The sequence below is a fragment of the Bolinopsis microptera genome, chromosome 8, assembly GCF_026151205.1.
Source record: "Bolinopsis microptera isolate Bmic1 chromosome 8, MBARI_Bmic_1.0, whole genome shotgun sequence".
Lineage (NCBI taxonomy): Eukaryota > Metazoa > Ctenophora > Tentaculata > Lobata > Bolinopsidae > Bolinopsis > Bolinopsis microptera.
Window position 1 is genome coordinate 17,170,233 of NC_087079.1, and position 27,380 is coordinate 17,197,612.

At 39.1% G+C, this 27,380-nt stretch overlaps 1 protein-coding gene across 1 annotated transcript; it reads right to left on the reverse strand.

Annotated features, from left to right (window-relative positions):
* Window positions 1-26,957, reverse strand: LOC134819386 (N-acylglucosamine 2-epimerase-like). Its single transcript, XM_063829325.1, has 12 exons — window positions 26,883-26,957; window positions 26,367-26,467; window positions 26,055-26,174; window positions 19,224-19,371; window positions 18,943-19,040; window positions 17,273-17,348; window positions 13,552-13,691; window positions 12,157-12,294; window positions 11,813-11,952; window positions 11,515-11,623; window positions 1,412-1,499; window positions 1-784 (listed from the first exon to the last, which is right to left on the reverse strand). Exons 1-12 carry the CDS (start codon window positions 26,935-26,937, stop codon window positions 702-704), a joined length of 1,296 nt encoding a protein of 431 aa, XP_063685395.1. The 5' UTR covers window positions 26,938-26,957; the 3' UTR covers window positions 1-701.
* Window positions 26,958-27,380: the final 423 nt, after the last annotated feature.

Genomic DNA, 27,380 nt, shown 5'->3' on the forward strand with positions numbered 1-27,380 from the left:
GCGTTGGTTTGGACATGTCAGTAGAATGCATGAACTATCTACTTGAATGGAAACCCAAGCATGGGAAGAGATCAAGAGGTAGGCCTAGGAAGAGCTTAAATGATGTATTTATTGAGGATGCTGAGCAGATATTGGAACGATTGATTGTATGAGAAGATTAGCTGCAGACCGAAAGGGATGGAGAAATGTTACCCGCCGAAGTTGTATAATACAAAGTAATGGCGCAGTCGACGCAGACTAATCCTTTATTTTGGATGGAGATCTCGCCATGTAACATGTATGTATGTATGTTTTCTTTCAAAAGTATTTCGAGTAATTTATTGCACCCAATAAATTAGGTGGTTAGGTAAAGTGATTTATATAAGTGCATTTATTGATTCTCAATATATTGCAAAAAGTTTGGTCTCGATTCACGAAGTTTAAAAGAAGTTACACTCGCCATTAGTATATATGGGGAGTGAGCTTTCTGTGGAGATATAAACTGCAATATTAACTGAGGATAATGATAACATGTCATCTTAGTTGGTGGAAATTATGATTTGTGATAATCATTAATTAGCGATCGTGATTAAACAAAAAATAATACATCAAATTAATATCTCTTATATTAATCATATATCATACGCAACCACTTATTACTGAACTACAAAAAGTCTACTTATCGACCCCATATTAGGTCCCACAAAATATATAGAGGATGTCTATTTCTCGACCCCACCAGCAGCGACGATATCCCTGACAACCCGAGCACACATCCACAAACATCTTGCAACGTGAAAACAACCTGTGGTAAAAGAAGATGACAGAAAAGTTCTTGAATTTTGCGGACGGTACCATCTAATATTAAGACTTAAAGTGAAAGTGCTGGTACCAGCACGATCGTCCGCCATTTACAATTTAAATAATTAATTTGAGGGGGGGGGGGGGGGGGGGGGGGGGGGGGGGGAGGTAGCAGACCAACAAACTTGGACCAGTGACCAAAACTTTTGAGGGGATCCCAGACCCCAACCGCCAAACGGTGCCTACGGGGCAGCCACCACCCGTAGGCACCGTTTAGGTCTCAAATCAAGTTTTACTATTATACCCCTCTTTACTTTTCTTAAAACCTTTTACTGGTACTAGTAGTAGTATTTCCCCCTTTCTAGTATACTCTATTTATCATCATATCCCTTTACTCCCCTTTACTAATTAGAAACAAATTTAACGGACTTTTACCTGGACGCAGTGGCGTAACGAAGGGCCCCGCTGACCACAGTTTTGCTAGTATCTCAGTTAACTTTTTCAAAATTGTCCCACATTCAAACGACGATTTTTGATCTGCTTTGCGGCCTGGTTATTCCGCAGCCTGGTGCATGGACTGGGCCAGGCTTCTTGGATACTGCTTTATATCTAACTTAAGAGTTCTACAAACCTTTATCTGGACCACCTTTAAACGTGTGTGTAACTCGTCCTTCGTTATCAGCGTACCCGTACCACTCACCATGCCCTGGCTCCCGGAACTGAAGAAAGGTTGTGTCAGATACTTCTGGGAACTGAAGTGATCGAGTGCTTCAAAAAAGAGGGACTAAACATTATTTTAATCATAAATATGCCAAAAGTAGATGTTAAAGGAGTACATAATAGCAAAGTATAAAGAAAGGGAATGTATGTGCAAACTCCAGTATAAAGAAAGGGAATGTATGTGTTGCAAACTCCAGTATAAAGAAAGGGAATGTATGTGTTGCAAACTCCAGTATAAAGAAAGGGAATGTATGTGTTGTAGCAAACTCCAGTATAAAGAAAGGGAATGTATGTGTTGCAAACTCCAGTATAAAGAAAGGGAATGTATGTGTTGTAGCAAACTCCAGTATAAAGAAAGGGAATGTATGTGTTGACGACAACATAGCCCCAATGAAACGATCCTGATCAAATTTTATTACGGTTCTGTAGCAGTGTTCCGGGTCGGTTTGATTGATTGAAATGATTGAAAGCCCCTCGTAAGGGGGTTGTCTCTAATGGACTAATTTATTGATTACAATCATAATTATAATAAGTTAAAAATAAAGACCCCAATGGGCACTCCTGAAAACATAACTACTAGAAAATATATCAAAACTAAATAGAAAAAAACTGAGGACAAATGTGATAAAACCGCAACAAATTGCAAAAAATAGAAAATACATTTTGGATTCGTTATTTAATGGCACGCAGCAGAAAATTGTAATAAAAGTCAAGCAAACGTTATTTTTCCACAAATCACGGTTACAAATGGGTTTGAGATTGAGTTTCAAAATTGATTTCACTGTACGACAAACATATTCTCTTTAAAAATTTACAGATTATAAACATAGCATTGATTTGGTTTGGTATAAAAGTGATAGAAAACAAATTTAAAACTTAATTCTGGACGTTGGATTTAGCCCCAATTAGCAGCAAAAACAGTTAGGAATTTCTGTTTCTTGTGGAGCTACGGAGGCCGCTGATTTTGTGGATGAGAAATTTACTCGTCATTTACACAATCATCCCCCTTCTGCAGCTTCAGTATTGCTTTCTTACATTGTGATTTGAACGCCTTCAGCGATTGGCATGACACTGAATTGAATGCTTCGTCTATCGATGCGTCTACAAATAGGAGTGGGCCGTTGAAGAATATTGAATTTCTATGTGTGGTAGTATTGCAGTGTAAAATCCGGATTGGAGTATTGTTTATGAGTCGCATGGTTGCAATGTATTCTGTGTAAAATTATCTTTATCCCGGTTGTTGCGACAAGTGAAAATGCTCTTATTAGGGAAAGGAGTTTACTCGACGTTTCAATGTAACTACATCGTATTCATGATCTCAAATTATTTGTTATATAGTAGTGTTGAAAGTATTTTAGTATTGCAGTCATTGAACCATTCATAGTTAGCTTCAGTGATAACTTCTGACTTAGGAACCTGTGCCAATGTGCCAGGTAACTACTGGAAGTACATAAGGAATGTATAAAAGGAATGTATAGAAGATATGTATAGAAGGAATGTATAGAAAGAATGTATAGAAGGAATGTATAAAAGGAATGTATATAAGGATTGTATAGAAGGAATGTATAGAAGGAATGTATAGAAGGAATGTATAGAAGGAATGTATAAAAGGAATGTATAGAAGGAATGTATAGAAGGAATGTATAGAAGGAATATATACAAGAATGTATAGAAGGAATGTATAAAATGAATGTATAGAAGGAATGTATAGAAGGAATATATACAGGAATGTATAGAAGGAATGTATAAAATGAATGTATAGAAGGGATGTATAGAAGGTAGCCGGTCATGTGTCCACTGTCCAGTAACTCGGCAACTAGCTAATTAAACTCGGAAACAAGTCCCGACAACACACACTTGCTGTTGTGCTCTGTTTTTAACATTTACTCTCGCTGTCCGCCTACTTTGTACTGGATGGCACTCATCCGATGGTTTTAACATTTACTCTCACTGCCCGCCTATTTTGTACTGGAATCTGGATGGCACCCATCCGATGGTATCTAGTCCGTCACCACATCTGTTGCCAAGGAAACTTTATATTTCTTATCAACAATTGATCTTGCTACAGGGCAACTTCAAGTGACAGTAGCTTGGGAAAATGATTATAAACCCAATTAGCTCACCTTGTTAGCTTTGAAACGACAACTTCACCCAATCATTACTAGAAATCTAGAGGTCATATGAAAATTAAACAGGCTTCCAAATGTAGCTCTAGTTTAGCTGCTTCCTGGTTTCTACTGCTATAATTTTGGAGACAATATTACATAAATGAATTTTTGTCCCCTTTTTTCTTCCGTCCGTTTTCTTGATTAAGGGGGGGGGGGGGGGGGGGGGGGGGGGGGGGAGGTTGGGGGCGCCAATGGATATTTTTTTATGAAACTTGATTTCGAGAAAGCAGTTGACCAACAAACTAGGACCAGTGACCGAACTTTTGAGGGGGTCCCCGGTCCCGGACCCCAACCGCCAAACGGTGCCCGTGGGGCAGCCACGCCCATATTTGGTCCAAATTAGGCCCAAATTAGCCAAATACCCTGAACATGCCCAAAACCCAGATTTTAGGTGCTCTACTTGTAGCTAGTGGTCTCCTGAACTCGTATATGAAATTTCATCAAGATTGGACAACAAATGACTGAGTTATGAGCCAAAAACCATATGCCCATATTTGGGCATACGCACCAAATTTGGTAGATTTCGTCCCATAAATTGGTCAAATATCAATATGAGACTTACTTTATATGAAAGGTAAGCCTAAACTACATATTCTCTGTAAGTTATAGCTTTATATCTGTTTAAATGTGGATACTAAGGCGAAAAGACCACCAAAAAAGAACTAAATTGCCCGTATCTTGGTTCGCGATATTCGCGGAATTGATCTCATTAAAATTGTAACAACTCAATCAGTTTTCAAAATTTTTCCATGAAATTTTCGGAATCAACTCGAAATCGCATTTTCATCTTATTTTGAGAACAGATTTTTGATTTAGGCCTCAAAAAAAATTTGGCGGCCAAATTCTGAATTTTCCGGGAAAATTTACCTTTCATATAAAGTAAGTTTCATTCAAAAATATTGATATTTGACCAATTCATGGGACGAAATCTACCAAATTTGGTGCGTATGCCCAAATATGGGCATATGGTTTTTGGCTCATAACTCAGTCATTTGTTGTCCAATCTTGATGAAATTTCATATACGAGTTCAGGAGACCACTAGCTACTAGTAGAGCACCTAAAATCTGGGTTTTGGGCATGTTCAGGGTATTTGGCTAAATTGGGCTTAGTTTGGACCAAATATGGGCGTGGCTGCCCCACGGGCACCGTTGGGCGGTTGGGGTCCGGGACCCCCTCAAAAGTTCGGTCACTGCGTCTAGTTTGTTGGTCAACTGCTTTCTCGAAATCAAGTTTCACAAAAAATACCATTGGACCCCCCCCCCCCCCCCCCCCCCCCCCCCCCCCCCCCCCCCCCCCCCCCCCCCCCCCCCCCCCCCCCCCCCCCCCTTTAAGCCGTTCGGAAATTACCCACAGACAGACAGACAGACAGACAGACAGACAGACAGACAGACAGACAGACAGACAGACAGACAGACAGACAGACAGACAGACAGACAGGACAGACAGACAGACAGACAGACAGACAGACAGACAGACAGACAGACAGACAGACAGACAGACAGACAGAACATCTTGAGATTATTAGTATAGATATAATTTTGCCAAATTATAAAATAGGCCGACCTCCTGAAAATTAGACCACCATTCTTACCCACATTTGAGAAACTGTTTACCCTAGAAAAATGCAATTATCGTTAGGAAATCGATCACCAGTGTCCAGTGATATTATAGTCCAGTACCGAAAAAAAAAATCATGTTCACAGCTGGTTTCAATTATCTTATTCTATATGATAATATATATCGACGGTACAATGCGGCTACTCGGTAACTATGTATTATCACCGTAAGTGATATCCGTTCAATAATGAATCAAGCGATTTTGACGAGTGAGTTTTACAGTGGCGTAACCTTGCCTGTTGGCGCCGCCCGCTGAAAAAGCGCCCCCCTTTTGGCGCCCCTCCCTAAAATTGAACAAATTAGACGATTTTAGAGGATACGACGGTAAAATCTCTTAAAAAGTGTTTCGGTACCGTAGTTAAGTTTTTCGAAATTGTCCCATAATCAAACGACGATTTGGCGCCCCCCAAGATTGCGCCCCCCCCCCCCCCGCACAGCGGGGTCGGCGGGCCCCTTCGTTACGCCACTCAGTTTTATTGTCAAAATAGCATTACAATATTATTGATTATATTTATACACCTGCCTGAAGAGCATAATTAATAACGACACTTTTATTTACACAACTGCCGTTGTAAAATACCAATTAATATCTCAATAGTAATTATGATTCTAGATGATTAACTCATTATACCAACAAGAAATGCGGCCGCTTTTCTTTTGTGGGTGGCCGCTCAATTTCCCAATCCGTGATGGCTTATTTTATTATGTTCCATGCAACTTGGGTCCTCAGTCTTTACTGTTTATAAGCACTAGCAGGAACCTGTATAACCCTAAAATGGTGTAAAGACTCAAGAGACTAAAATAATTATTACCTATTTAATTCGCGTTTTTGACACCGCTTGGGGGTCCAAATTTTGGGCTCTAAGCTCCTATTCCTTGGCCAATTTTTTATTTTTTCATGCTGATTTGAAAAGCATAAAAGCATTTCACCCAGTCAAAAAAGTTTCAGTTGTATATCTTTTACCTATTTTGCGGAAAGTCGCGTTAAAGTTGATGCCGTGGTGTCAGTAAAATAGTTAGTACTAGTATCTGCAATATTTAGTACTAGTATCTGCAATATTTAGTGCTGGTATCTGCAATATTTAGTACTAGTATAATATACAATAATTAGTACTAGTATATGCAATATTTAGTACTAGTATATGCAATATTTAGTACTAGTATCTGCAATATTAAGTATTACTATCTGCAATATTTAGATCTAGTATCTGTAATATTAAGTTTCTATATGCAATATTTAGTAAGTTTCTATATACAATATTTAGTAAGTTGCAATATTTAGTACTAGTATATGCAATATGTAGTACTAGTATCTACAATATTAAGTATTACTATCTGCAATATTTAGATCTAGTATCTGCAATATTAAGTTTCTATAGCAATATTTAGTAAGTTTCTATATACAATATTTAGTAAGTTGCAATATTTAGTACTAGTATATGCAATATGTAGTACTAGTATCTGCAATATTAAGTATTACTATCTGCAATATTGAGATCTAGTATCTGCAATATTAAGTTTCTATATGCAATATTTAGTAAGTTTCTATATGCAATATTTAGTAAGTTGCAATATTTAGTACTAGTATATGCAATAGTACGCCCAATAATAGTCGCCCAATCAGCCAAATCTATACTGACTCCTTGCTAGTTGCTCTCCTGTATTATATTGTGCATATCTCAATCTTTCAATGACGACAAACAAAATTGACGTTTAAAACATGTTATTTTTACGAGGCCCTACCACAACCTGACATCTTATAACAACTTCATCATAAACAATCACACTGCTAAAATCTAGGTAAACTATAGGTAAAAATATAATATTAATCATAAGCTTAAATGTACTAATCTTTGTATTCTAAATGGGGAAAAGAAGAAACATTGTCAGTCAGTCGAGAAAATTGTCAGTCAGGCAGCAGGCTATATGGCAGCTTTTCGTATCACTTATATGTTTTAAACAAGTCGCCCTCCACAGTTAGCGATGCAACTATCTGACCCAGACCCAGTGATTTTAGGACCAATATTTGGTATCTGTGCGGTAGCCGGAATCATATCCTGCTTCTACTTGATACTTCTGACAGCACAGAGGAGTCTCTCGCTGAGAAATGTTGCGTTTACCTGCTCAGCTTTCGCTAATCTACTGGGTAACTACAATATTTGAGCCTGTAATATCAATTAGATTAAAGCCTGTAATATCAATTAGATTAAAGCCTGTAATATCAATTAGATTAAAGCCTATAATATCAATTAGATTAAAGCCTGTAATATCAATTAGATTAAAGCCTGTAATATCAATTAGATTAAAGCCTATAATATCAATTAGATTAAAGCCTGTAATATCAATTAGATTAAAGCCTATAATATCAATTAGATTAAAGCCTGTAATATCAATTAGATTAAAGCCTGTAATATCAATTAGATTAAAGCCTGTAATATCAATTAGATTAAAGCCTGTAATATCAATTAGATTAAAGCCTGTAATATCAATTAGATTAAAGCCTGTAATATCAATTAGATTAAAGCCTATAATATCAATTAGATTAAAGCCTGTAATATCAATTAGATTAAAGCCTATAATATCAATTAGATTAAAGCCTGTAATATCAATTAGATTAAAGCCTGTAATATCAATTAGATTAAAGCCTGTAATATCAATTAGATTAAAGCCTATAATATCAATTAGATTAAAGCCTGTAATATCAATTAGATTAAAGCCTATAATATCAATTAGATTAAAGCCTGTAATATCAATTAGATTAAAGCCTATAATATCAATTAGATTAAAGCCTATAATATCAATTAGATTAAAGCCTGTAATATCAATTAGATTAAAGCCTATAATATCAATTAGATTAAAGCCTGTAATATCAATTAGATTAAAGCCTGTAATATCAATTAGATTAAAGCCTATAATATCAATTAGATTAAAGCCTATAATATCAATTAGATTAAAGCCTATAATATCAATTAGATTAAAGCCTGTAATATCAATTAGATTAAAGCCTGTAATATCAATTAGATTAAAGCCTATAATATCAATTAGATTAAAGCCTGTAATATCAATTAGATTAAAGCCTATAATATCAATTAGATTAAAGCCTATTATATCAATTAGATTAAAGCTACTATAACTGCAATAGCAAGTTCTTATATGAAATAGATTAAAGCTACTATAACTGCAGAATCGAGTTCCCAGAATTGTGGTATGTTTCTCAATTAATAATTTGACAAATTTTAGGGTTTGCGATAAGTCCTACGCTGATAGCAACATCACTTATGGTCAAGTTTTCAGTGACTACTTCTATAAGCGCTCTTAAAATTGGTGAGTTCCAGCGAAAATAACAGTCCAGCGAATATTTTGCAAAAATATAATGAGCTGAGTTTGGGGGCATAAAATGGAGAAAATTTCTATGGAGAAAATGGAAAAAAACCATTTGGGTAATTCTCCATTTTCTGTACTACTATTTACAAAAAATCTTCGGTCGCTAACCCTTGTCCTTGACTATTAGTCTTTACTGTTAGTAGCGGACAGCACACGGTTGTCGCTGTCCCGTTTAGTTGCTACTAGCAGGAACCCGTATAACCCTAAAATGGGGTCAAGACTCAAGAGACTAAAATAATTATTATCTATTTAATTCGCGTTTTTGACACCACTTGGGGGTTCAAATTTTGGGCTCTAAAACTCCTATTTCTTGGCCAATTTTTAATTTTTTCATGCTAATTTGGAGGCCATTAAAGCATTTGATCCAGTCAAAAACGTTTCAGTTGTATATCTTTTACGGTTTTTGCGGAAAGTCCCGTTAAAGTTGACGCCGTGGTGTCAGTAAAATGGTACGGAACCCTCCATATATATCGTCTCGCTTTATATATAGTAAGATGGTAATTATATTAGAAAAGCTATTTTTGCGCGATAATCTGGATTGAGTACTGTTGGTGCGCGGCGCTAAACTGTTTAAATATTTTGTAATTTATTTCGAGCTAGTATTATTCACTATTATGCACAGATCCGTGTCAGCTTACACATTACATCTCAATAATAATCTCAGAATGTTTGTCTGTGTGTGCGCGTGTAATTTCCGATCGGCTTAATCAAGAAAACGGTAAGAGTTTTAAAAATATCACGCAAAATTGTCTACGCGCCAATAATTATGACATCCCTCTGTACAAGCTACCATATACAAAAAAACCTCGTTCTCTTACCATTGTCCTTGACTCTTTTCTGCCTTCGGTGTTCGGCACTTGAGTCATCGGGAAAAAAATCTATTAACATTTAATCTGCTATGTGATACTACCTTGTGAATGGCGGTTAATTAAGTAATCTAATTTTAATGATCTAATTTTAAAGTAAATGATAATTCGAACTAATATATATTTATACGCCCGCAGGAGATTTAGGGTTCGTTCTGGGAGTGATTGTCTTCTCATTCTCGTTCACAAAAAGACACTTTAAGGAGCGACAAAAGGAACTGCTCCTAATTTACACGTTAATGCCCCTGACTAACATTCTGGAAGCCTCCACCACAATACCAGTAGTATCACGCAATTCCTCTGTGAAAACAACCTTCTGCCTAATGAACATGGTAACAAATACTGGGTTCATGCTCCTAAACTTGGGGGTCTGTTCTGCTGCCATCCGCAGTTTCGCTCTCTTGGGATACCGCAAGGTTTATGATGTCACCGTGATAGAAAGCGTACAGTTTAACAGACAATATGCCGTCATGTGTTACGTCCTGGTTACTCTTTCGTTTCTTCCCAAAGTCACGTACGACGCCTTCAGCTGGGTTACAAACGAGGAAAGGAAGAGTCCGGAGTTTTTCCAACTGAACACTTATCTCATGACTCGTATTTTACTCTATACCAGTGCATTCGTGCAGACTTTCTGTGTGGCTAAACTTTCTTGATCCTGACAGTTACTCCCGAACAATGATTGCAATATCAATATAATATTTGCTTTTTTCTTTGTTTACTCAATTTCTGTTGATATTCCATAGTTATACGAATTCACTCCATTTTTCGTTTTTACAGAAAATATTTAAATATTATATTTCATTTGGAAACGAAGGGAAACACACAATGTTAGGCTTGAATCCTGGAAACGAAGGGAAACACACAATGTTAGGCTTGAATCCTGGAAACGAAGGGAAACACACAATGTTAGGCTTGAATCCTGGAAACGAAGGGAAACACACAATGTTAGGCTTGAATCCTCCGTTACTAAAATACATCTTTAGAGCCTGTAAAACATTTTAGATAAGCACTCTATCAAATTCAATGCGTAGAACGTAGGGTTCTACGCTGTAGGGTGTATCAAAAAGAGACAACCAAACGATATGTGTTAAGGCCAGAAGGAGGGGGCGGGGGGTTAATTGGTTCTACAGGCGGCCTACAAACTGGGGGGGGGGGGGGGGGGGGGCCGGTGGGGCGGGGGGTAATTGGTTCTACAGGCGTCCTACAAACTGGGGGGGGGGGGGGGGCCGGTGGGGCGGGGGGGGGGGTAATTGGTTCTACAGGCGTCCTACAAACTGGGGGGGGGGGGGGGGGCGGTGGGGCGGGGGTAATTGGTTCTACAGGCGTCCTACAAACTGGGGGGGGGGGGGGGGGGCGGTGGGGCGGGGGGGGGGGTAATTGGTTCTACAGGCGTCCTACAAACTGGGGGGGGGGGGGGGGGGGCGGTGGGGCGGGGGGGGGGGGGGTAATTGGTTCTACAGGCGTCCTACAAACTAATTACATCATTCTTGCTATTGGTCTTCTCGGGTATCAGAACGTCTGTAACACCACCAGTTATTACCAATGTCCACTTCAACAATTTTCCCACAGTGATGTGCCACCATACAATATATCAATCGAATAACGAATTACCAACACAACTATTTAATAGGGCTCCACCAGCCACCTCGGGCTATATCGCTACTGGTCGAATTGTGTGGCATGTGCTTGCGGACTGTATTTTCAGCGGGCGGCATGAGCACAGGGCTAAGGTCACCCGGGGTATATAAAAGCACATGCCGCGTTGGTGGATATAAAATCAAGTGCTGAGATTGCTGATCATTGCAGGTATATGTATTTTATTCTATCAAATGTATCATTTAGTCCGAAATCTGAAGATGTCTAATAGGGCTAATAGTAATTAAAGTTTAAAAAGTTTAAAAAGTGAAAGGTAAAAAGTGAGATTACAGAATTGGACGCTTACAATTTTACTTTTTTAAGGTGAACTCTCCCAACTCACATGAACCATAGCGTAGTCGAATACTCTGGAGAAGTTGTTGAGGAACTTTCTTTCACCGGAGATCTTGTAAGAGGTAATTAGAGCTATCATGGCTTCCGTAACAGGCCACCTAAATGACAGATATTATAACTAATATTCCAGTTAGTCCAAATCCTGCTTTTCAGACCCATATCTATATCTATATTTATATTTATATCTATATTCTATATTTATCTAAAATTGGAAATTGGACATGATTTTGACATTAAATGCGTACAGTTAAAATGAATGTCGCAGAAAATTTAGAAATTTCACTGACCACAATTTCATATTCCATGTAAGCTCAGTAGGACTTAGTCCATCAACATCTAGATATGTGAATATACCACCATGATTGGGGTCCCATGCAGCAGTAAACATTTTATCTACGAACAGGGTCAACACTTGCTTCCTAAGTTCCTGTAGTCGGAGCATGGATATTAATAATGAATAATGATAATATGGTACAACAAATAAGTCAAAGAATTATATTTTGCTTACCACTAGTACAGTGTAATTGTTGTAGTTCGTTGTTTGAAAAGAGAATCACAATTGTAAGTCTCATGCAGCGCAGTTTGTTCAATATTGTAGGCCCCCCCCCCCCCACCCCAATATTGTAGCTACCTTCTTATGAGCGATGAGAGAGTATTTCAACAGAAGCCACCCAATCTCCAGGACGGCTCCAGGGTTAACAAGTCTCCCAATTGCTCCTTCGATCTCTCCGGTACTTTGAACAGTTTCTAACACCACTGTATTACTCCTCTGAAACACAAGAGTTAGCAAACAATGTTACTCCTCTGAAACACAAGAGTTAGCAAACAATGTTACTCCTCTGAAACACAAGAGTTAGCAAGCAATGTTACTCCTCTGAAACACAAGAGTTAGCAAACAATGTTACTCCTCTGAAACACAAGAGTTAGCAAACAATGTTATTCCTCTGAAACACAAGAGTTAGCAAACAATGTTACTCCTCTGAAACACAAGAGTTAGCAAACAATGTTACTCCTCCGAAAGACAAGAGTTAGCAAACAGTGTTACTCCTCTGAAACACAAGAGTTAGCAAACAGTGTTACTCCTCTGAAAAACAAGAGTTAGCAAACAATGTTACTCCTCTGAAACACAAGAGTTAGCAAACAATGTTACTCCTCTGAAACACAAGAGTTAGCAAACAATGTTACTCCTCTGAAACACAAGAGTTAGCAAACAATGTTACTCCTCTGAAACACAAGAGTTAGCAAACAATGTTACTCCTCTGAAACACAAGAGTTAGCAAACAATGTTACTCCTCTGAAACACAAGAAACACAATGTTACTCCTCTGAAACACAAGAGTTAGCAAACAATGTTACTCCTCTGAAACACAAGAGTTAGCAAACAATGTTACTCCTCTGAAACACGAGTGTTAGCAAACAATGTTACTCCTCTGAAACACAAGAGTTAGCAAACAATGTTACTCCTCTGAAACACAAGAGTTAGCAAACAATGTTACTCCTCTGAAACACAAGAGTTAGCAAACAATGTTAACACCACTGTGTTACTCCTCTGAAACACAAGAGTTAGCAAACAATGTTAACACCACTGTGTTACTCCTCTGAAACACAAGAGTTAGCAAACAATGTTAACACCACTGTGTTACTCCTCTGAAACACAAGAGTTAGCAAACAATGTTACTCCTCTGAAACACAAGAGTTAGCAAACAATGTTACTCCTCTGAAACACAAGAGTTAGCAAACAATGTTACTCCTCTGAAACACAAGAGTTAGCAAACAATGTTACTCCTCTGAAACACAAGAGTTAGCAAACAATGTTAACACCACTGTGTTACTCCTCTGAAACACAAGAGTTAGCAAACAATGTTAACACCACTGTGTTACTCCTCTGAAACACAAGAGTTAGCAAACAATGTTAACACCACTGTATTACTCCTCTGAAACACAAGAGTTAGCAAACAATGTTGCAGGAAATATTAAAAATGGCGTCCTGCCCATTATTGGTAATACTGACGAGGAAGGAGATCTACCTGAATGTGCTGCAGGATACGTTTGGTGAGATACGCAAAGTCCTCTTTGTGTTGTCGGAGTTTTGTGGGATTATGTTCCGAGATGGCCAACAACATTCGCAGTACATGACCAAGATCACTCAGCGTAGAATAGCTTGTATCTGGGTAGATGATGATGAGACACTTTGGTTTCACCAAATAAATTAGATAGCGAATTTAACATAAACAATAAATTCGACCGTTTTCCCTAGATGGAGCGTGGTGCAACCAGGCATGCTCAGTTTACTTCATACTATTATACTTAAAAGTATATAATATATGAATATAAGTAATACTAATGATCCGTTTATTGAATATTATTCATGAATAATATACGATCAAATTTCATCTGTGCAGGATAATGGAAGTAAAAGAAATGGTCATTCCCCAAACCGTTTTGAATAAAAGCTATTTAAAATGTAAAGCTATATTTTAACAATTACTGCGACGTCAAATTGAAAATTTACAATAAACATGTATCGCACCAAATCCGTTTAATCTATGTTCAGAAAATATGGTCAAAACAATAAGTTTATGCACGTTTGGTTTTTTTGTGGATATTCGCACATTCGTAAAAATTCGCTTTTTATTTTGTAAGCTTTTTTTTGTTCATTAGCATGGTCAAGTCTGTCGGTGTAATACCGATTTTAAGTCATTTGTTTAGGTATTGAGTTCATTTTGATTGAATCTACATATTAACACCTACGAGAACCTTTCCAAAGGATTACTTGATTGAGCAATAGACAACCATGTTACACGCCCATTTATGTCGAGTGAAGCAGAATTCGATCTTTTGACACCGACAAACTTCTACTTATGCTACCAATCACACAGTTCTTGAGAAATCGCTCCACAAATCCTTGTGAATGTAGCAATTTCAAGTTTATCAGTTTGCAGTTGTCATGTAGAATGATGGTTATGCACAAGTTTTTGAAACTGGATTTTGAGTATGTATATACTACATAACCTCAAAAGTGTCAGTTATTTTGAAATAATTTTCGGCAGTATCGAGATAGCCCGACCACGGTCCGCGGACCACGGTCCGCGGACCACTGTCTGCGGACCACTGTCTACCAGATCATATTACTGTATAATAACAGTATCCCCTGAATCAAGCAACAGGTGTTTGTGAATAGTTGATTGGTTACCAGATCATATGAATGGTATGTATGGTATCTTGGATGCAATTAGTTACGACTAGCATAATTAATTGTAGCGTAGTAAATTACTGGATCAAACTATTGATTACGGTCATGAGCAGCGCATGATATACCAGCATGCCTCTTGTTGCAGAAAACGCAGAAGCTTGGGTTGGCTCTGGAGACGATGAGGGTTTTACCAGCTTGAGTCCACTTGTCGAGAGGTGAGATAGGTTTGCAGATAGGGTCGCAGGGTAGGGCTGAGTTCATCCGTTTCGTTTTCTCTGAGACCATAGTTGTAGTTGTTCAAGAAGGAGTTCATGATAGAAATGATTGATATTATATTGCATGATGTGAACTGATCTCGTAAGGTTGCTTAATCGTTTAATAAGCCTTGACACCACCGCTGATTGGAATTCGCGTGCGATGATGTGAACCCTGCCCATATCCAAAAAAATTGTAATTTCCTACATTCTCAATTTTTTCGTTTTCTGTGGCCCGCTCGCATAAAAAGTCTTTGTATTCGCGCGGTTCAAAGATTTTTCATGGCGGAATCCAGATTCTCAATTTTACTTTTTTAGGGCCCGGAACAGGGACGTAGCCAGGATTTTTCTTTGAGGGGGGCTGTTGGCGAGCGAAGAGAGCCGACGTGTCCAATCCAGTTGCGCAGCGAGCGAAGCGAGCAAGCTGTGGCAGGGGTCTGGGGGCGCAGCCCCCAGCGGGGTCCAGGGGCGGAGCCTCTTGGCGGGGGCTAGGGGGGGCCCAGCCCCTCGGAAATTTTTTGCGAAACAGGGTGTTTTAGACGACATTTGGCATTAAAGAAATTTGTAGGACAGCAATAAACTGGGATTGAAAAGAATCAAGTACTCACGTAAATTTGGTAACTGCACAACAGCAATCTGCATTCTCCAATCAGAATTTACGACTTACTCATGCCTCATCGTCTTAAGATTTTTACATTTCCTACGGTCTAGGGGACACTATTGACTATTTATAGAAGTCTTCTAGAATGTTTGCTTGGATTTAATGACAGATATTTACTAATCCACAGTTCAAATCTTTGACTGACTGCAGTCATAAACACAGCCCAGTTACCAGGCGACCATGGGGACTAGGGGGCTTATCTTTTTTCTGGGGTTCGATTTTTTCCGGGGGGGGGCTGCCGCCCCCCTAGCCCCCCCCCCCTGTCTACGTGCCTGGCCCGGAATGCTTTTTAATAGATAATCCTAGGTTACTTTTGGGGGCGAAGCCCCCGAAAATTTTGGAAATTTAAACTAGATTTGGCCTCCTGGAACGAATCTGACAATGGAGAACGATTTTAGCATACTATTTTCTGATTTCAATTTTTATTGGGATAAATTGTCTGGATTCTAGAATCCCTAAACACTTGGCTTAACTAAAGCACGAAATAGGAGACAGCATGAAGTATCAAGAGTTTATAATTTTGGCAAAAATGTTTTCTCATCTACTACCATCACTTTCTGCTTTCAAGCCCGTTTCATAGACTAGATAAGTAGATAGTAAAATGTTAATAAAGTAATAATGACTATTTATGTCGTGTACGCGAAAATGCCTCAATAATTAGCATCTGGTTAGTGGTTACTTGATGCACAGATTTTGTAGCTAATAGCAACAAACTTTGGTCTGTGAAACGAAATTTGATAGACTGGATCAGTGGATCCCTGACTGAGGACATTTAAATAACGGTCCAGCAACTTTTAGTCTGCTCTTTCACTTAAATTCCTACTGAAATATTATCGAAAATTCTCAGAGTTGGCTCTCGAATTTCCTACTTTTTGTCAAAAATTTCCTACTTTTAAAAATTTCCTACATTCTTAGAATGCGAGAATGCGGGTTTTTGGATATGGGGAACCCTGCTTGATTCAGGGGATGATGTGAACCCTGCTTGATTCAGGGGATACTCAATACTGTTATTATACAGTAATATGATCTGGTAGACAGTGGTGTTGATGATAGAAATGATTGATATTATATTGCATGATGTGAACTGATCTCGTAAGGTTGCTTAATCGTTTAATAAGCCTTGACACCACCGCTGATTGGAATTCGCGTGCGATGATGTGAACCCTGCTTGATGATGGAATTCGCGTGCGATGATGTGAACCCTGCTTGATTCAGGGGATGATGTGAACCCTGCTTGATTCAGGGGATACTCAATACTGTTATTATACAGTAATATGATCTGGTAGACAGTGGTCCGCGGACAGTGGTCCGCAGACAGTGGTCCGCGGACAGTGGTCCGCGGACCAGTGGTCGGGCTATCTCGATACTGCCTAATTTTCAAAGGTTCGTAATCAGATTGACGAAAAAATCTCACTTTTTTAGTTTCCACATAATATGTGATATAGCTGCTGGAGACGAACAAGGAGAAAAAACGGGATCATCGAAATGGCGTGCGCCAAATATTGAGGTTTACCAGTAATTACAAGTAAAACTGGACCTTTAAGATTGACGAATAAACTCATACTCTCTATTATCTATATATCTCATTCAGTACCTAGGCTAATCTTGGAAAAGGTGCAATCTTGCTTGTTTTTACATACCCATTCCGTATGAGTTGATATTCCCGCTGTCTTTAATCCACGCAAGAACTGTCTTCAATACCGTCTCTCCACGTGACTAATACCAGAAAAATTGAATTTACTATATTTTAGAATATGATAACCGTTGTAAAATGGGGAATAACTTGTATGTTGAATTGGTTATCCAAATTGTACAATTTCAACATTTTTTATATAATCGCTATAGATACAATAGTACAACAGGGGGATTATGTTTTTGTCCATATTTGTCTATACGGTTTTGTCCAACCTCAGAAAATAGGGTACTGCATGGACAAAAACTGGTTAATTTAGGTGATTATGGTGAGAGAGTTGACGGGTGGTTGTTTTTAGAAGTAGTGGGTGTTTACAGGGCTGAAGTAGTGGGTGTTTACAGGGCTGAAGTAGTGGGTGTTTAGTGGGTGTTTAGTGGGTGTTTACAGGGCTGAAGTAGTGGGTGTTTACAGGGCTGAAGTAGTGGGTGTTTAGTGGGTGTTTAGTGGGTGTTTACAGGGCTGAAGTAGTGGGTGTTTACAGGGCTGAAGTAGTGGGTGTTTACAGGGCTGAAGTAGTGGGTGTTTACAGGGCTGAAGTAGTGGGTGTTTACAGGGCTGAAGTAGTGGGTGTTTACAGGGCTGAAGTAGTGGGTGTTTACAGGGCTGAAGTAGTGGGTGTTTACAGGGCTGAAGTAGTGGGTGTTTACAGGGCTGAAGTAGTGGGTGTTTACAGGGCTGAAGTAGTGGGTGTTTACAGGGCTGAAGTAGTGGGTGTTCACAGGGCTGAAGTAGTGGGTGTTTACAGGGCTGAAGTAGTGGGTGTTTACAGGGCTGAAGTAGTGGGTGTTTACAGGGCTGAAGTAGTGGGTGTTTACAGGGCTGAAGTAGTGGGTGTTTACAGGGCTGAAGTAGTGGGTGTTTACAGGGCTGAAGTAGTGGGTGTTTACAGGGCTGAAGTAGTGGGTGTTTACAGGGCTGAAGTAGTGGGTGTTTACAGGGCTGAAGTAGTGGGTGTTTACAGGGCTGAAGTAGTGGGTGTTCACAGGGCTGAAGTAGTGGGTGTTTACAGGGCTGAAGTAGTGGGTGTTTACAGGGCTGAAGTAGTGGGTGTTTACAGGGCTGAAGTAGTGGGTGTTTACAGGGCTGAAGTAGTGGGTGTTTACAGGGCTGAAGTAGTGGGTGTTTACAGGGCTGAAGTAGTGGGTGTTTACAGGGCTGAAGTAGTGGGTGTTTACAGGGCTGAAGTGGGTGTTTACAGGGCTGAAGTGGGTGTTTACAGGGCTGAAGTAGTGGGTGTTTACAGGGCTGAAGTAGTGGGTGTTTACAGGGCTGAAGTAGTGGGTGTTTACAGGGCTGAAGTAGTGGGTGTTTACAGGGCTGAAGTAGTGGGTGTTTACAGGGCTGAAGTGGGTGTTTACAGGGCTGAAGTAGTGGGTGTTTACAGGGCTGAAGAATCAATATTGCAAAGATTCTTAATAACAATCCGCCATTTATAGATTGTACCTGGCTAAAACATTTTAAAATGCTATTTTTTAGGTATATATTTTCACCCAAATCCAAATCCCACCACCCAATTTTGAGCCGAAGGGGAAGCACAAATGATAAGTTTCGCCAGCATAGCATTAAAATTCCGGGTTGTAACTCAAGAAATATGATTTGTATTTAAAAAATACTTACAATATAGTTGGATTGTTTTGTAGCATAGTGCAGTTCAAAGAAAGCCATCACGAAATAAACTTCAGAGATAATGTTTGGACGAACACTCAAGGGCTTTCCTGTAAACAGAAAGCTGAGTCAACAGACAGTAAACACATTTATAAATATCACAAAAATAAAGAGATCAGAGTTTATAGATGTGGATACTGAACATGTGCTCACTATTAATGTAAACAAACAATTATCACCTCCCCGCCAGTATCCACATCTATAATAAAAAGAGCGGATAAAAAAGTAAATACCTTCTCTAGTGACAGAGTGAAAGCATCGACCATCACTTGACCTATAAGCGTGTCGTAGAAGGAATTCACCTCCCATTTTGGCGGTGTTTAACATATCTTCAGTATGGTAGACATCAGTGCAATTGTACAGCTTGGCGTAAATGTACGTCTGGATAAAAATTATTACTGCTTTATAACTTTCAGTATACTAACAGGAAACGATGTAACAGAGTCGATATATTTTAATGTTGCCATGGGGCAGTGGCGTAACTTAGGGCCCCGCAGACCCCACTGTGCGGGGGGGGGGGGGGGGGCGCCGTATAAGGGGGGGCGCAATTTCCTGAATTTTAGGACCTTTCACTGAAAAAACGCCTTGTTTGTGTATTTCCCTGTTCAATTTAGCGTTCGGTCGACACGAGAAAAAATATTTGGGGTACCCTTTTTTGTTTCAGGGGGCGCAAAAAGCTGTAGGGGGGCGAGAAAAAAAGTACCCGACCTTTTTTTTTTTTTTAGGGACACAAAAAATTTTAGGGGGGCGCTTTTCGTCACTGAGCGGGGGGCGCCAACAGGCAAAGTTACGCCACTGCCATGGGGTGGCAAGTCCCCATACATCGCAGTCCGGTAGTTTCATTGCGTCTTAATATATGGTTAGGTTTAAGAATAGGGTTCAATACCACCATGTAAGCTAATGAAATTAAATCGCAAATTTTCATTTTATTTGCTTTGTTTGACCCATCAATGACTGCCAGGGAATGAGGGCCGTTCAAGAAGAAGTGATTTCCGCGGCAATCTATCATTCCTTCGAAAAAGAATCTAGAGCGAGGAGGAATGACCGACGCGCGTCAACTGCGCGCGTTTCCCACGGTTTTTGCGCATACAAGATACAACTGGAAGCATTCGCGTTCAACAACATTGAAATCCACAGTAGATGAATCCATAAATTTGGAACATGGGCACATCGCAGTATTGGCCGTATTTGAGTGCTCGGAAGGCTCAGTTCGGTTTTCTAAGATGGATATAGCCGTAAGCTAGGCCTAGGAGCCATCAAAAGTCGTATAAAATTACCCATGGAATGACCAGAAATGAACGAAAATGAACATTATTCTCAAAGTGCTCAGAATGGTTTAAAATGGGTCGGAAAGTGTTTACATTGGTCCTAGGACCACTCAAACCAAGTTTGGGAATCACTGCATGTCTAGAACCGATGTGAAGGTGGTTCCAATTTTGATTTTTGTAACCATTTTGGGAACATGGGGACATCGAAGTATTGGCTGTATTTAAGTGCTGGGAAGCCTCAATTCGGTTTTCTAAGATGGATATAGGTGCTCAGAACGGTTTAAAATTGGTCGGAAAATGTTTATATTAGTCCTAGGACCACTCAAACCAAGTTTGGGAATCACTGCATGTCTAGAACCGATGTTACCAATGTTCCAAAATGTTCCAATTTTTGCACAATAATCCTCCTGAGAATCCAGATTTTTGGAACATGAGCACATCGAAGTATTGGTTGTATTTAAGTGCTGGGAAGCCTCAATTCGGTTTTCTAAGATGGATATAGGTAAAAACTAGGTCTAAGAGCCATCAAAAGTCAAATAACATTACCCAGGTTCATGGAATGAACGAAAATGAACAAAAATGAAAATTTTCCTTAAAGCGCTCAGAATGGTAAGAAAATGGTGGCAAAGAGTCAATATTTTCGTCCAACAGAGTCTTAAAGTTGCATTCAGAATTATGTACAATTAGCACACGTACCTCCAAGAGAAGGCAGAAATTATTTTATTGGGCAACTATTTTGGTTTTAATAATCCCCCAATATATTGATATAAATTTTTGACATCATTAGCTGTATTTGTTCGTTGAGGGATGAAGGTAGCAGGTGAAAGGGTTGGTTGAGCGGCGCGAGGTAGGTTGCTGGTGAAGGGGTTGGTTGCGTTAGGTAGGCTGGTGGTGAATGAGTTGGTTGAGGGATGAAGGTTGCTGGTGAAGGGGTTGGTTGAGTGAGGTGGACTGCTGGTGCTTCTTTGAACTGGTAGATAAAGAGGTAGGCTCATCAATTTAGTGATTTAGTTGTGGTTAACAGAGAGGGAAAATGATTTGTATAACTTAATTATCTATTTATTCTCTTCTTATTCATTAACAAGCTTGCTAAGTTAATCCTATTGCTGATGACCTGATCTGATCTTACGCCTCTACATCCGATCACACCAAATAAGATCGGATAACCTTGCTACGCTCGGATCACCTTATTCAGATCACATCTTTATTTGCTTCCACACATCTATTACACGAAGTGATGTGATACAAATGAAACTGATGTGATCTAAATATAGGGTGTACATTGTGTGACTGTCTGACTGTTTATGGAATCACTGCATGCCCAGAACCGATACGAGGGGTGCAGAATACCGAACCATCTTAACAGTACAGTAAATGAATAGTCTGTTGATTGGCCTTATGACTCTTTCGTAAACTCTTTGGAATTGCTCAGAGCGGTTTAAAATTGGTCGGAAAGTGTTTGTATTGGTCCTAAGACCACTCGAATTGGAACATTTTGGAACATTGGTAACATCGGTTCTAGACATGCAGTGATTCCCAAACTTGGTTTGAGTGGTCCTAGGACTAATATAAACACTTTCCGACCAATTTTAAACCGTTCTGAGCATTTTTAGGACAATATTCATTTTTGTTCATTTTCGTTCATTCCATGAACCTGGGTAATGCTATTTGACTTTTGATGGCTCTTAGGCCTAGTTTTTACCTATATCCATCTTAGAAAACCGAATTGAGGCTTCCCAGCACTTAAATACAGCCAATACTTCGATGTGCCCATGTTCCAAAAATCTGGATTCTCAGGAGGATTATTGTGACAAAATTGGAACATTTTGGAACATTGGTAACATCGGTTCTAGACATGCAGTGATTCCCAAACTTGGTTTGAGTGGTCCTAGGACTAATATAAACACTTTCCGACCAATTTTAAACCGTTCTGAGCATTTTTAGGACAATATTCATTTTTGTTCATTTTCGTTCATTCCATGAACCTGGGTAATGTTATGCTACTTTCGATGGCCCCTAGACCTAGCTTGCAAATATATCCATCATTTACAATTATTTTTGGCACTATTTAGAGCTCATTAGGGCAAATAAATGCATGGCACACTTTTGGCACATGTTCCAAAAATGTTCCAAAAATCTGGATTCATCAACTCGAAATCCAGAAGACGTTTCCCTGAATTTTGTAGGGGATTTTGCGCGTCGCACGTACGTTACAATATTTATAATTGTAGAGGATAAGATTTTAGAGGTCTCCCGTCTCACTAAACTGCTCGTATTTAGAGACAATAAGATATAAATATAACCGATAACTTAATAACACATCCAACCCCACTCAGGCCGCCCATCCCAAAATAGCTGAAGTCCCCTAAAATACAGACTGAGAATCTTTACCCCTGTAGGGGATTTATGTTCCAGGGTATTTGGAACATGTTTAGGTGGTTAAATAGTAAGTACCTCTCCAAAACCATCAGAAAATCAAGTTTTGACCTCTTGACCCACTCAGGCCACTCCCAGGAACAATGCACAACTATTTGTAGGGGATTTGAAAACCGTGTCAAATCCCCTACAAATCCAGACTGAGAATCTTTACCCCTGTAGGGGCTTTATGTTCCGGGGTATTTGGAACATGTTTTTGTGTAAAAATGGGTATTACCTGTCCCAAACCATCAGAAAAATCAAGTTTCGACCTCCCAACCCACTCAGGCCACTCCCAGGGGCCACGCCCATCCCAAAATAGCTGAAATCCAGGTAAAATCAAGATTGAAAATCTTTACCCCTGTAGGGGATTTATGTTCCAGGGTATTTGGAACATGTTTTTGTGTAAAAATGGGAAGTACCTGTCCCAAACCATCATAAAAATCAAGTTTCGACCTCCCAACCCACTCAGGCCACTCCCAGGGGCCACGCCCATCCCAAAATAGCTGAAATCCAGGTAAAATCAAGATTGAAAATCTTTACCCCTGTAGGGGATTTATGTTCCAGGGTATTTGGAACATGTTTTTATGTAAAAATGGGTAGTACCTGACTCAAACCATCAGAAAAACCGAGTTTCAACATCTTGACCCACTCAGGCCGCTCCCAGGGGCCACGCCTAAGTCCTAACCCAGAAAGGTTACAGGGGGTGGGGTGGGGCAAAAGTAACGTTACATACGTTGTGTCTTATAGTTTATACCACCACCGTGTTTCATATTATGGACCTGTAACTTTGCAGATGGCATGCTGTAACTATTACGCCCATATGCATATAATATTAAATCACCTATATTGTTCTTTCCGGACATGCTAGACGCCCATTTATTTCAGATTACTGTAGATAATTAATTGGTGCATCTGATCTGAAAAATTGAGGCCAAACGGATTTGAAATGACGAAGTTATCAAGCATTTTGTGTATCTCGTTACAAAATTGATTGGGTGATTATGTGATAGGACACCTTAATTGGGTTCCCTTGCAATTTAACGGGTCGCCTAATCACCTGAACAGGTAATCCAATCACCTGAACACACGTAATGAATAAACTCGTTATGCCTCGTATCTCAGTCAACTGAGAAGCTACAACTCTCATTTTTTCAGATCGAACGTAATTTGAATGGCCAAATACAATTCTATAAAGTTTGGCTTGATCTAATCAAAACTATCAAATAAATGCGATAATGAACCTTCATTCGAAAAAAATGAGCATGAATATTATTTGATTTAACATATTCCTTGAATGAGTGGTGATAGTAAGTCATACCAAAAAGAATACCCCGGAACACAAATCGCATACGACGGTAAAGATTCTCATTCTGGGTTTTATGGGATTTCCAGATATTTTTGGATGGGCGTGGCCCCAGGGATTGGCCTGAGTGGGCTGAGAGGTCGAACGTTTATTTTTTTTAATGGTTTGGGGCAGATACCAACTATTAAACCACCTAAACAAATTCCAAATACCCCGGAACATAAATCCCCTACAGGGGTAAAGATTCTCAGTCTGGATTTGTAGGGGATTTGACACGGATTCCAAATCCCCTACAAATAGTTGCGCATTGTTCCTGGGAGTGGCCTGAGTGGGTCAAAAGGTCGAAAGTTGGTTTGTCTGATTGTTTGGGCCAGGTACTACCTATTAAACCACCTAAACATGTTCCAAATATCCCGGAACATAAATCCCCTACAGGGGTAAAGATTTTCGATCTTGATTTTACCTGGATTTCAGCTATTTTGGGATGGGCGTGGCCCCTGGGAGTGGCCTGAGTGGGTTGGGAGGTCTAAACTTGATTTTTCTGATGGTTTAGGTCAGGTACTAACTATTTAACCACCTAAACATGTTCCAAATACCCCGGAACATAAATCCCCTACAGGGGTAAAGATTTTCAATCTTGATTTTACCTGGATTTCAGCTACCTATTTTCGGATGGGCGTGGCCCCTGGGGGTGGCCTGAGTGGGTTGGGAGGTCAAAACTTGATTTTTTTGATGGTTTGGGTCAGGTACTAACTATTAAACCACCTAAACATGTTTCAAATACCCCGGAACATAAATCCCCTACAGGGGTAAAGATTTTCAACCTTGATTTTACCTAGATTTCAGCTATTTTGGGATGGGCGTGGCCCCTGGGAGTGGCCTGAGTGGGTTGGGAGGTCTAAACTTGATTTTTCTGATGGTTTCGGTCAGGTACTAACTATTTAACCACCTAAACATCTTCCAAATACCCCGGAACATAAATCCCCTACAAGGGTCAAATCCCCTACAAATCCCCTACAAAAATCAAGGAAACGTGCTCTCGTTTCCTTGATTTGTAGGGGATTTTGCGCGCCGCACGTATGTCACAATATTGATCATTGTAGATAATCTTTCAGAGGTCTCACTAAACTGCTCGTATTTATACTTTTATAGACACTAAGATATGAAAAACTTAGTAAAACACCCAACCCCACTCCAACGCCGCCCATCCCAAATAGCTTGAAATCCAGGTAAAATCAAGACTGAGAATCTTTTCCCCAGTAGTGCATTTATGTTCCGGGGTAGGTGGAACATGTTTTGGTGGTCAAATAGTTAGTACCTGTCCCAAACCATCAGAAAAACTGAGTTTCAACCTCTTGATCCACTCAGGCCACTCCCAGGGGTCACGCCTAACCCAGAAAAGCTACAGGGGGAGGGGCCAAAAGTAACGTTACATACGTTGGGTCTTATACCACCACCGTGTTTCATATTATGGACCTGTAACTTTGCAGATGGAATACTGTAACTACTAATTCGAGTATTCCATTTATTCCTTGAACCTGGGGCATTTGATGTGACTTTCGGCCCCTAGGCCTAGCTTATGGCAATATCCTTCCTAGAAAACCGAATTGGGGGCTCCCAGCCCTTTATAACTACTATCCAAGAGTGGTCCAACCTCATTCTCGTCGATTTCGTTCATTTAATTTTGTTCATATCATAAACAAACTTTTTGAAAAACGACCATTAACTACTACTAACTAGTAAACTAACCATATATTCACTGTATTCATAACTAAGTTTAAGTACCTGTTATAGAAGTTTGAGATCCAAAAATCACAGAAAATCATTAAAAAAATGTGTTTCAATTGGTACTGCTTAGTGACCTCCGATTTAAAAAGTCTAGTTGACACTATCTGTCTTATCTGTTGAGAGAGTCCATACTAAAGTAAATGAATTCTGTAGAAAAATGATTTCGAGAGTGAATTTTTTGAAGTGATGGTGGAGCAAGATCGATTCTAGTCCACATATGAAAAGTGGTGGGTTTTGGTATATAATAGATGTGCACTTAAGCTGACTGGACCATATTTAAAACGAACCTGTTGAGCTTCAAGAGCACAGTATTTCGTGGTATCATAAATTGTCCCATCGAAGTCAACACAAGTCAGGTAGCCCAAATGTTCTGTATCTAAGGAGTTATTGTCCCAGAATCTCAGCACCTGATGAATATTGAAGATTCAAGATGATTTAAAATAAAAAATCGAACACAAAAATTTTACGAATGAGTTTGATTATAATTGTAGATTAAATATAAATATATCATTAACAATTCTATCAACTCACGATAAAACAATAACTAGGAATGCCGACACATATATATATATAAAAAGGGTTAAAATTCTACGATTTACATCCTTGAGTTCATGTTCAAGTCGGCCAGCAAGCTCAGCTAAAACTTTTAGCAATTCCTCTCTTTCCTTTGTTGCCGCGTCAGTTTCAGGTGGATCTAGCACTGAAAATATTGCAATATATGTTAGCTTTGAAATTGCCGGAACCTGTATAACCCTAAAATGGTGTCAAGACTCAAGAGACTAAAATAATTATTACCTATTTAATTCGCGTTTTTGACACCACTTGGGAGGCCAAATTTTGGGCACTAAAATTCTTATTCTTTGGCCAATTTTTTATTTTTTCATGCTAATTTGAAGGCCATTAAAGCATTTGACCCAGTCAAAAAAGTTTCAGTTGTATATCTTTTATGGTTTTTGCGGAAAGTCGCGTTAAATTTGATGCCGTGGTGTCAGTAAAATAGTACGGATCCAAATATATATCATCTCGCTTTATATTATATAGTAAGATTGAGGTTTGCAAATGAAGACGTTTTCTATAAACAATGTCGAGACTTACACTTGGTAACGATAACTTACACTTGGTAACGATAACTTCGGGTCCGTCTTTTTTACCACCGCCATTACTAGGCATTCTGAGCAATTAATGTTATAATATACTAGGCATTCTGAGCAATTAATGTTATAATATACTAGGCATTCTGAGCAATTAATGTTATAATACCTACTAGGCATTCTGAGCAATTAATGTTATAATATACTAGGCATTCTGAGCAATTAATGTTATAATATAAAATCTAAAGTTTGAAAGAACCATGCATAACACGAATTATAAAATTTAATGAAGGATTTTCATTATATATTATATATTATACTATTTTAGAATAATGTTAACGATAGATTGAGGCATTTTTAATTAAAAGGTGCAAGTTGTAGTTTTACTGTAGTATTATTTTCGCACGTATAGATTTATTAAATGAATATAATTCGGAAAAATAAAAAAATGTCGAAAATGAATAAAAATGTACACTCGGTAATACAGGCTTCTCCGTAACTTGATATTAGGAGATGCAGTTA